At 46.2% G+C, this 12,500-nt stretch overlaps 1 protein-coding gene across 4 annotated transcripts in view; it reads right to left on the minus strand.

Annotated features, from left to right (window-relative positions):
• The window catches only part of ptpn13 (protein tyrosine phosphatase non-receptor type 13), a 112,229-nt gene that overhangs the window by 40,278 nt on the left and 59,451 nt on the right, over positions 1–12,500 (minus strand). For all 4 annotated transcript variants that reach the window (XM_063210608.1, XM_063210609.1, XM_063210607.1 and 1 more), the window contains exon 9: positions 2,404–2,496. In XM_063210608.1, coding sequence (XP_063066678.1) covers positions 2,404–2,496 — 93 coding nt within the window. The remainder of the gene's footprint in view (positions 1–2,403; positions 2,497–12,500) is intronic.

Below are 12,500 nucleotides of genomic sequence, written 5' to 3' on the forward strand. Positions count from 1 at the left end.
AGAAGGGATGGTGTAACTTTCATCATAGGCTCCGTTGACTGTTCTCCAAATGGTACTGTTAATAGTGGCTGAAAAAAGTTCCATATTGATCTCATTTTTCCAAATTGTCACATACATTCTGATGCTTCACTATGCTATTTGGTGAATCATATGCAAAATAACACGTTTGCATTTTTGTAGTAATGGCGTTGTCCTGTCAACCCCCAACAGCCCATCTTTCCTCAAGTGCCTCTTTCCTGTACAGTTTACAACATTTTTTCATGTTGTCCTATATTTCACCTGAAGTTATTTTTTGGTTGTCCTATGCCTCCTGAACAATTTCCCTTGCAATGTTCATTGCAATGCAATGATTCCCTTTCCCATTGGCTTGATTCCAACCAAACCCCTCATATTGCATTTCTGAATTGATATTCCAACAGAGCCAACATGACAATATTTCGACACAGAAAGCCAAATCAACCCGTCATTAGCTTCAGAAAGAATAAAATGAAGGTTTTTGTGCGACCATCTCACTCTCCAGATCTCAACATCATTGAGCCACTCAGGGGAAACCTCACATGTGAGGTTCCAGCAAGACACCCAAAGATATTATAGGAAACAACCATTCTGCCAGGAAGAATGTGCTGTTTTGTCATCTGAGAACATTAAGAGCCTTATCCAAAACTACCACAAACAATTTAGAGCGGTCCTTGATGTTAAACATGTAAACTTTTGAACAGGGTCATTTGGGTAGTTTGGGTTGTGATCATGCTTTTGAAAGAGTAAACACAGAATATTGCTAAGAAATATCTTAAGCCAGTCACTAGCAATGAGTGAAAAAAAGGTTTTTGTGTAATCCGTCATATTTTGTGAGAAATCGCAGAGAAAGCGTATATTCTGCTGGGGTATGTAAACATATGAGCACCACTGTAGCAGGGGTGGGGAACCTTTGTGTCAAGGTCCGTTTGCGGCCCTTGAGGCCGTAAAGTAAGAAAATAATAAAATAATAATTTAAAAATACTATTCATAATAACTGCTTTGGCTCCCTTTTTGCCGTGTACTTTGATTTAAAAAAACAGTCAAAGCTAAATATGTACGTGTACATATGTATTGCATTTTTTTTTTTTCTCACTAAGACAGTCCCGCACTCGATGACAGATTAGGTGAGAACAGAAGTGCATGGATTTACTTCTTTTGAGTAACGAAACAGCTGTTGAACCATTGTCAGTTTGAAAATGGGACACTTCGAGGGAAAAAACCCTACTGAGATCATAACACAGGAACCACAAAACTCTGATTAGCTTTCAAAGGAAGTGGAGGGTTCATGGTGTCTCCTCAGGCATCTTCTGAGGTGACTCATCACTGTGTTCCTACAGCTTATCTGCGCATCACGAAACAAAATGTTCCAGAAGTAGCACACACACAAGATGGGAGCGTTGTCCAATGAAAATAATGTGGCAATCGTGCTTTTCATGTCTTTGTCACCTGTCTGCAATTGCAATCTTTGCTCAAGAGCAGGAATGGATCACCTTTCAAAGATGCTTAGTAGTAGCCTAAACAGTAGTCTACTACTGCACCCCAAACCTGTTGTGTCAACATACTACAATACACTTTTTCCCCAGCACTGTTCGGTCATGAAGAACCCATGTTAATGAGATAGTGTAGTGTAAGCTAAATCAGATGATCCCCATAGTCATCCATTTCACGTTACACTACAATCCAAATCTATACAACATGCTCCTTTCATACGCTGAACAGTTTTGTTTTCTGTACAGAATAACCCAGATGAATGACCTGGTCTCATGGGTGTGGTGGGTTATTGAGGACTGTGGGCTGCCTGCCTAGGCGTAATGAGTGTGGTTGTGGGTGCTGTGAGTGACTGGATGCCACCTCCTGCCTTGTTGTAAATAATGTGGTGGTTGGTTGGGTGCTGTGAGTGGATGCTCCCTCCTGGCTTGCTGAAATGACTGGTGGTTTGTTGGGTGCTGTGGTACTACCTGCCTTGCAGTAATGAGTGTGGTGGGTGCTGTGACTAGATGCGACTCCCTGCCTTGTTGTAAATACTGTGGTGGGTTGTTGTGTGTTAATGGTGGATGCTACCTGCCGTCTTGTCTAAATGACTGTGGTGGTTTGTTGGGTGCTGTGGTTGGGTACTTTATACTACTTTAGGAAAATGAAGATGGAAGGTGTTGGGTGCTGAGTGGATCCTACCTCCTGTACTGTTGTTGTAAATACTGTGTTGGGTTGTCGGGTGCTGCTACTTTAGCGTAATTAGTATAGTAGGGGCTGACTTGTGGATGGGTGGGTGGGTTCTGGGTGTAATTAGTGTGGTGGGGGCAGATGGCTTGTGGATGGGTGGGTGCTGGGTGTTGTTAATGTGGTGGGGCTGGTATGTGGATGGGTGGGCGCAGCTCGACTGCCTACCTTGTCTGTACTCTGGATCAGACGACGTCACCGAGGGGCTTTCGCTGGATGAACTGTAATCACTGTGGTATCTCCTGTGGCTGTGCAGCGGATCTGAAATAACAACGGATTCAAAAACAAATTATAAACGCAGTGCTCAAGATAATGAGAATACTTGACGATAATCTGTGTTGCAATAGGTATTGCTTTGTTGTTTTTAATACATTAATTTCCTAACCTGTCAAAAAGAGATTTCATACGAATTGCTGGAGAGACAGGCAACGTGATTGCACACAAGAGCACCAAGTGTCATAACCATAACCACATAAATTAATCTGAAGTGTAGTTTATCATCCAACACAAATCCAGCCCAAAAGAATTAACAAATGAATCATCGAATGAATAAACAAACAGAAAATGCTCTTTTTTCCCTCCTCTACAAACAACATCAAAACAACTTCCCTGAGAGAAAAGAGGTAGTAATCCATTTCAAGAGGATTTCATGCCGTGCTGTTCGCTTGGCTGAGTTGGCCCTCAGCTCATTTGAAAGGATATAGTTCTAAGCGTGGGGACGTGCAGCCAAAAAGCTGCCAAGAGCTGCTAAGGGTTTACGGACGTTTTTGTTGCTGCAGAGAACAGAAGTCTACTCTGAGAACACATGAATGAGTAAAAATGGCAAGTAGTGCGCGACGGAAATTTTCTAGAGAATAAGGAACCAGTCCTGCCGTCAGGTGAGATTCACACCTGGCGATACGCTATTCCTCCCACTACTGTGTTGTCTTCACGCTCACTGAATGCAAACCCTTCACCAGGTTCCCTCGAACTAGGCTCATTAAAAAAACAGGGGTTAAAAAGTAAACACTGAACTCTGAAACTGTTCCCAAGCCGGCTTACTTCATGTCTGTGGGGTAGTGGTGGTGGACTCTAGAACAGGGAAGCTGACAGGAGGCGGGGAAGGGGGTCAATGTCACAGGCCCAGGGAGAGAGAGGGCCAAGAAATGGTTCCTCACTGCATTCTATGTATTGAGGTGGGGGGCCTTTCATGTGGTTTTGTCTCGAGCCCAGCCAAAGTGGCCAGCGGCCCTGGCGGTGGACTCTAGACCTTGAGGTTCCAGTCATTAGAGAAAAAGCTTACATGTAAAAAACTTCCCTAAATACGTCCTAAACCCAGCTGGGAGGACCCTGTCTGTGCTGCTAAATATGTGCTCAATTCTTGACTGTGCAAATTCGTTCTGCTTTCGGGCCAGTCAGGAATTCATAGGTAATAGGCCTACCGTAAGTAATCGTATTGAATCATTGTTCCAATATGAAGTAAGACATGGGGAATAAAGCTTCTCGGTACAAGAGGAGTCAGTGTATTGGATCTCGTACCCTTTGTTATTTTTGGGAACACATGCTATTTATCTACCAAAAGGGCAACTTCACAATATATTTTAAAGATTTACTCCAACAATGCGTGCAGCCCCTGCAGCTTTCCCCATTGTTTGAGTTACACTGTATATATGCAGTAACCGTCTTGACTGCACACGATAACAAGGAAAACCAATACGTAGCTGTGTTTAAAGAGCAGTCCTATTGTATACTCCACGGAGCAGATAGGGGAGCATAGTGGGGAATTCACCACTGTCACATTTCATCTCCTCTCTGCGTTAACACTATCCCTCAACAAGACGCAGAGGCTGGCTGCATTTCAAGAATGTGATATGTGATCTTTATAATCCCTCCCCATGGACGTGTGGGGAGCTTATTAGAGACGTTGTACCTAGTCAGCATTAGAATTTGTCAAAAGCTCAAGAGCCCCATTTTTGTTTGCCATTTTAGACCACCCGATGCAACGTGTGGCCTTGCAGAACAGAGAGCAGCACGGATGGACTATCTCAGAGTTTCTCTCTCACCCTCCAAGCACACACACACAAACATGCATGCACGCCCGCACACACACACACACACACACACACACATATACACACGCACACCTGCATGCACGCACACACGTATACAAACGCACACATACACGCCTAAATCCATCTTCACAAGGGATCTGATTTGAGTTGTGCAACTGGAAATCTACTGAAAACACATATTCTGATGCAATGGAACAGTCTGTCAGTGTCTGCTATCTGAATAAGGACTGCACTACAAAGTATAGCACAAAACGGAAACAAATGTGTCCAAGGTTTAAGGAGAACCAGTACAGCAGGTCTGAGCACCAATGTTTAACCCAAGGATGTCCACATAGGTGACATTCTTCAGCTCTGGGTCATGCTTGGAGATTTCAACACCTCCTCTGACACGCGTAAAATGCAGGCAATGCACCAATCACGGTCATAAAATGTGGTTGAAACTCACAAATGGGGGCAAATGGTGCATTGGGTAGAGAAGCTACAGTTTTAAAAAAAAATCATCTGCTTGACTCAGGGTTCCCTTAAGTCCTCTGTGCAAGCACCGACAGATCTGACACACTTAATCCCTTCCACAGAGGGCAGGCGGCCCCGTGCCAAACCAAAGGAACAGGTCCTCTCACTTGATCGAAACCGAAATAGCTGAGGAGGAGAAACTGGCAACACCACTTTGTGTAAAGCTAACTCATGTTGGAAAGTCCTTATTCATCATGAGTCCTTACTCAGAGACAGAAAGAAAAGACCACCAGCAACAACAAAAGTCTTTTTCTTCTTCACATATGATGACAACATACATGCGGCACTGGAGATTAAGGTGCTTCCGATCTAATTGTGCTGGTGTACATACAGTGTCACATTGTACATGCGTATTCTGGTGACAATAAAAGGCATTCTTTTAAGTTTGTTGTAGTGATTCAGCAGTTTGAAATAAAACAGAAGAGTTGCAGTACTGTAAGTCTTATGATGGATGGAGGAAACTCTATGGCTGACCATTCTGCACACCCTCCTTGGAAAAGAAAAATGGAGGAAAAAAACACACATACACATACAGACTCTGATTCTCATGATCTCCGAATGAGAACAAAGACACGTCTGGGAGCTGGTGGGCGGAGTAGAGGGGATACATCCGACAGGAAGAGGGGGGAAAAGTTACGGCACATGTCTCCTCCAGCCTTTTATTATGAAAAGATCTGCCACCCACACTCGCTCCTCAAGCACAACTTTGGGGCCCATTGTGCATGATGCAGCAGGGGAAAAAAACTGTGAGTCAGAGAGGCTATAGTAAAAACAGGGGCAGAGAGCAGAAAGGAGAAAGAGAGAGAGAGAGAGAACAACAGAGGAGGGGTGAAAGGTGATCGGAGGTGGAGAGAAACGAGAGGGAGAGAGAGAGAGAGAGAGAGAGAGAGAGAGAGAGAGAGAGAGAGAGAGAGAGAGAGAGATTTTGAAAGAGATAAAGATTTTGAATAGAGATCATGTCATCATGTGAATGCCCTGGAGAAACTTCTTCTATGTAAAAGTATGTAGGTGTTGGCAGAACCCAAAAGGAACTTTCAGAGGCAAAATTGGAGTCACCCTCCACTCCCACTCCCCACCATAACCACCACCAGAAAAAAAGCTTTGATTGAATTCACAGAAAAAGACTCTTTATGGATTGTAAATTTACACTGTGCCATAAAGTATTTGAAGGGCACATTTTAAAAGCCGGTAAGAGGTCAAAGTGCCACCGATTTAGTGAGAAGCAAAGAGAGCTTGCTCTGTTCACACCGAATGGCCGGTAGCCACTGGACAAGCCTCACTGCCAAGAAAAAAAGTCAGAAAAAAAAGGAAAGAGAACATGGAGCTTTCATCACTTTATTATTCTTTTTTTGTTGGCAGTGAAGCGTGTGAGTGTATTACGCTAATTCAGTGCATTGTATTACCGATCAGATCTGTCCAAAGAATCCCAGACAACACTTGCGCTAGGGGTGTCAGACCGATGACATCAACCTCCTGCACCATCTAAACAGCTGTCGAATAGTGAGAATAGCAGTTAAATGAAAATCGTACAGGGGCTGAAGAATTGGACAGATGTTTGGACGGCCTACAGACCGGAGTGAGGCAGGCAGGCCGGCAGGCAGGGAGGGAGGGACGCAGGTTTGTGCTTCCAAGAGTGCGTTGCAATATGCGACCTTGCCTCCTCCACTTGCTTCTCGTCATGATGACATCACTGACAACAGCCTTATATTTCAATATCTTGCAAAAGCTCAATTGTAGAGTCTTTTTCTCACTTGCAATTGGGATGGTGAATGAAAAACAGTCCCTCAAAAGTTGTTGTGGCTAGGCTGACAGCTGGGAAACTTTATCGTTTTCTCCACGGAGGAGGGGCCAGGAGGCGGGACGAGGAGACAAGCGCAAGTGGAGGAGGCAAGGTTGCATATTGCAACGCACTCCAAGAGGCCCAGGGGCCTGCTGGCGGCTGCTGCTCCAGGTGTTTTCAGTCAGCTGGTCCCGCTCCAGCTGATCCATCTCAGCCTCCTCCGCATCGCACCGCAGCCTTCATGCATGTACTGTACTGTAACTGCAATGCATGATAGGGCAGAATGGATGCCTTATGTTGCATTAACGTTACAATACATTGAGTCAAAATGTGAGCTAAATGTAGCGTACTGCAGAGTGACTCAGTTTATCACTGTGGGGTAAACCCTAAACGTTCTATGAAGAACCGATATAGTAGGTGAGAAGTTCGTTCGTGGGAGAACGCTGAGGTACTGAGACGAACTTTGATGGTTCCTTGATGTTTACTACTACTTCAAGCAGAAACCAAGGTTGAGGGTGCTTGCAGTGAGTGCTAGTCATTCAGCCCCAAACCCACACGTTTTCCCTGCAGCTGTGGGACTCAAAACCTATGACCCTTTCAAACCATCATGCAGGCTTGTGGATGTGGGCATTTCGAATTCAGCATTTAGAGGTGGAGGAGGATGGAGAGCAGACAGGCACAGACACAGCAGGTCAGCCATCACGTTTAGCAGCTACTGAGGTGAAACTCACTTACTTACTGAGACGAAAGCCAGGCAACTTATCGCTGTATCAATCCCTCTCTCTCTTTCTCTCCCTCTTGCTCTCTCTCATTGTCGTTCACCATCTACCCTCCCTTTCTTTCTATGCTGTGCTCTGCTGTCTACAATTATCTAAATACAGCACTCATTCAATGCCCTCCTCTTTTCTCACGGCTCCCGTTCTCACCCTCTCTTTCACAAACCCTCTCTATCGCTCAGACCAGTCACCCCCACCCCCTCCCCAACCCATTCTGCTCATCTCTTTGTCTTTGTGATGTTCAGTCTTTTGTTTATTTTTAGTGTTTCCCTTTTTTATCACTTCATTCATTCATTGTTTGCTTTTCTCGGCCACCACCATTCTCACTCGCTCTCACTCACTCATTCATTCATTCGCTCTCTCTCTCTCTTTCTCTTTCTCTTTCTCTCTCTCTAATCTGACAAGTGCACACATTCTCATCCCCCTTTCACCTTTTGCCCGCTGGCCCAATTTCTGACCACAGAGAACACAACAGCACACAATGGCTGACACAGACACTCACTCCCAGCCCCTCCCCCTGCATAAGTGAGGCCCGTAATGAAGCAATCAGTAGGTGATTCATGAGGCTGGCTGGGCTGGGCTGGTGGACTGGATGGGGGTGGCATTAAGACCCATGACCACCCTCCCCCCTAGCCTGGCGAGACAGACTAAAACATGGAAAATTTTAGTCTGGATTTGCTCGGTTCCCGTAGCTGAGGGCGGTGGGTGGAACCAAAGCATTTTCGTAATTGTTCAAATTTCCTCTGCGCTGCCTTGGCTGATGCTATGACCAATCAAACAACTGCTGGAGGTGGACTGGTTGGAGGGGGGTACAGGTGGCATTCAGCCCCAGGACTAGCGCTCCCCCCTGGGTTACTATCATCACCACCAGCACCAGCGCCAGCACCAGCTTGCTCATAGTAGGTGACATAGTAGGACATAGGTGGAAGATGGGAGGCTTCTGAGTAATCTGGCTTTGATCTGAAGCAGGGTTTTTTTTTCATATGAAATTGAGATGTTGTGAAACACTGAAGAACCAACCACACACAGCTCTTGAGCCTGGTTTCACACATTAGTGTGGGGACAGAGCAGGCCTCCTCCAGGATACATCACCATCGTCGGCTCACTCACAGTAGGTTGGGGCTGGAGCCAGGGGTTTCTCGAAACCATAGTTGCCAACTAGATAAGCTACTTATGTTGTTTACAATGTAATTTCCCATTGGCAACTACTGAAGTTGCTAACTGGCTAACAACTATGGTTTCGAGAAATGCACCCCAGAGCATTGAGCTTCCCAGTCATCTGGCTCCACTCTGAAGGAGACCATCTTTCAAATCAAAATTGAAACTGGTGGTGAGAACAGCCAACTGTTAAACCAAAAGGATCGCAAGGTTCTTGAACATGAGCTTTATTTATTAGTGTAAGCTGGCGTTCGCCGTCAGGAGGAGCAGGCCTCCCTCAAGCCTACATCACCCTCACCATCTCGATCACAGAGGGGTGGGGGAGGGTAGAGGCACCAGCAGTGTATATGTTGAGAGCCACACCCTCAACATACTCCTAGCCGAGTGGTTCTCAACCTTTTTTGAACAAACGCCCCCTGGACCTCATCCTAAGCCTCCCAACGCCCCCTTGACCTCATCATAAGCCTGCCAACGCCCCCCTTAGTATTAAAAAAATTAAATGGACTAATGCCCCCAATGACAACTAAGCACCGCCCCCACTCAACTGTATCGTTCTCAATGCCTCCCTAGGGCTCCCCAACGCCCCCTGGGGGGCTATACCACCCCCGTTGAGAAACACTACCCTAGCATGATCTGAGGTGGGGTCCCAGCATTGACGCAGGACTTGGGACATGTTAGTGGAGAGAGCATTTAAGCTTTCGCAGTGATTATACTACTTGTGAGGGCCCTGTTTGCCATAAATCAGAGAAACTGGCGGTGGCCAGAGCAGCCACCTGTAAATATTAGGGCTTTTGAATTTAAAATTCCACAGCTTTCAACGGTGGGCATGTCGAGACAGCGCACTGCGCAGATTTGTTAGGCGGTGTCAGCGTTTCTTTGAGCGGACCCACGGTGTGGGATTTGAGAGTGTTTTATTTCCCTGGCCTGCAGGGAGGAGTGGAGAGGAGAAGAGAAGAGATGAGAAGAAGAGGATAAAGGAGAGGAGAGGAGAGGAGAGGAGAGGAGAGGAGAGAAGAGGAGAGGAGAGGAGAGGAGGGGAGAGGAGAGGAGAGGAGAGGAGAGGAGAGGAGAGAAGAGGAGAGAAGAGAAGAGAAGAGAAGAGAAGAGAAGAGAAGAGAAGAGAAGAGAAGAGAAGAGAAGAGAGGGCCAGAGGTTATTTGGAGACCGTTTGGCCAGGGGGAGGATGAGGAAGAGGAATCCCCAGCAGGACGTATGCAAAGGGAATAATGATAGCTTACTCAAGATTCCCATCTCCTCACACATGCACACACCCATATGCACACACGCATGCACATGCACACGCACACACACACACACACACTGTTAGCCACATATTAATGTATACACATGCGCACACACACACACTCATATATACACAAACACACAGTCATTGTACATTGGTGACATTCCAGGAACCCAAAGGAGAGGGTTTAGCAGCCTCTTCCTCCGCACTGAACTCTAAACCGGTGAGAACGCTCACAGCTATTTCCTGCTTCTGAGCAGCGAGCAGCGAGAGCAGACATTGCCAGAAGGCCCTGGCCTGTGATTTTCCTCGAATCCGAGACCGAGAGACACGGAGCACGCAACCATTTAAAGTTTCCACTGTTACATAAGCTTAAGTATGGGAATAGAGTGAGTACATTCATAAGCTAATATAATTTCTTCATCATCATCATCATCATCCTCGTCATCATCATCATAGTTGTCCTTTTCAAGCCGTTCATTCACTCAGCTCCAGGAAAAAAAAGAGGAGCTCAAACTGAATTTGCTGTGAATCAATCGTCTCATTATATTCCTTCCCAGAGGCTCTTCTCTTCTCTTCTCTTCTCTTCTCTTCTCTTCTCTTCTCTTCTCTTCTCTCCTCTCCTCTCCTCTCCTCTCCTCTCCTCTCCTCTTCTCTTCTCTTCTCTTCTCTTCTCTTCTCTTCTCTTCTCTTCTCTTCTCTTCTCTCCTCTCCTCTCCTCTCCTCTCCTCTCCTCTCCTCTCCTCTCCTCTCCTCTCCTCTCCTCTCCTCTTCTCTTCTCTTCTCTTCTCTTCTCTTCTCTTCTCTTCCAGTGGCTGTCACACAGTCAGTAACAGAGGAAGAGGACATTTTTTGTTTGAACTGAACTGAGACTGACAGATTTACGAGTTCAGCTTTATTGTCGAAACCATATGCACAGATTGTACACATAGGACTTGAAGTGATAGTATCCCCTATAAGCCCACTGTGTACTAGACAAATATTGGCAATCCCACATACTAAGAATTCTAGTTGAATAAAAGTACAAAAGTAAAGATGATATCTTGAAGATTTCGAGATTGACAAGGAGAGTTGTGGAATGGATGAACCGATTGATTTAGGATTCAGTTGAAATGAGCCAAGTTGGGTGTGATGATGTAATGATGTAGGGAGATGTTTTTGCTATGGCAACCTCTAATAATCTGAAAGGAGAGGTAAAAAAAAAAAACGCAGCAAAAAACAAACAAAAATGAGCACATGAGAGGGGATGAGGTTTGCACTGGTCCCAAGTGCCAACAAAGACAGTAGGTGTCCTGTGAGTGATGCCATCGCTGATGAGGTCATACTGTACAGAGCCACATGGGCCATCTGTGCTCCTGGCACTGGCAGTGCCACCAGGCTTAGCTAGCTAGCTCAGACTCACTCCCGAGCAAGACAGAGCCACGCTGAACGCCAGGGTCGCTGACAGCTTTGGTCGGGCCGGGAGAAAGACATCCGAATCCCCCCCATCCCACTGCACCCCACCCAATGCATACAATGTAATGTGGACCCAATCCTGCACCCCCTTCTCCTGGAACAACTGACCTCTTTGCCTCCTCCTGTCGGCCTCCCCAAATTGACCACCACCGACTTGGCAAAACATGGCAGCCGGCCACAAATGCCAGGTGACTGGACTTTGAATACTAACACACTGTCTTCAAACGATAGCAGCTGGTGGTGGTTCATTTTTTTTTTTTTTAACTCTCTGAGCCAAAGTCAAAGTCAAATTTCCTGTCAAGTTATTTATTCCAACCCCCCCCACCCCCTCATCAGTATCACCACCGGCAAACCATAAAAAACCTGGCGCATCTCTGCATGCAAAAGCTGTTTCTAACCCTTCACCTCAACCCCGACTACTTCTCCTTAGAAGACCTCCTCCGCTCGTCCCCAGGAAGACTTTTAGATTGAATTAAATTGTCTTTTATGTCCACTTGGCAACATTCACCATTCCAAAACAGACACACACATGCCTCATCCAACACACCCACATGAAAACCCATACAAACACAAACATGCACAGCACGCTCAAACACAACTCCCCCACCTCTCCGACACACATCCCTCTGCATGGGATCTCTCTGCCATTCTCAGGGATTAAAGCAAAATAATGTCCTGAGCCTCAACTTATACGTGCCTGACTGTAACCTGAATGATAGTGTAAGTGATGCGCGCACATCCAGTAAAACAGGTGCTGGATGGATCAAACAAACGTGCCGAAAAGAAGAAGGAAAAATCCGCACACTGTTGCTACAACGGTTTGACCTCAGGCGGTCTTCGTCAGGAACTATACTTCTGATGAAGACCGCTTGAGGTCGATACGTTGTGTTCAATAAATCGGTGAGCAGCAACAGTGTGAGGATTTTTCCTTTTTCTTTTGCAATCTGAATGATGCCTGAATGAATCTTACTTTCGCCCACTTCATTCCGCTGAGACCCACCTGACTAATTCCAGCCTTGCTTGACCCGATGTGAGCCGGCCCGTCTCAACCCAGCAGACCGCAACCCAGCCCACCAAAGCCCAGACAGGCTCAGGCCAGCACACCACAGTGGAGCTAAACCAAGCCCAGCCCAGCCCAGCCCAGCCCAGCCCAGCCAAGCGGAACCTGACCCAGCCAAATCATCAACATGACATGACACAGCGGTTGTTATGCGAGTGGTGGAAAGTCCTGTAATATCCAGAATTCCCTCATTCATGACATGACACATCTGTTATCACAGTGTGCACTG

This window comes from Engraulis encrasicolus, chromosome 11, assembly GCF_034702125.1.
Source record: "Engraulis encrasicolus isolate BLACKSEA-1 chromosome 11, IST_EnEncr_1.0, whole genome shotgun sequence".
Classification (NCBI taxonomy): Eukaryota; Metazoa; Chordata; class Actinopteri; order Clupeiformes; family Engraulidae; genus Engraulis; species Engraulis encrasicolus.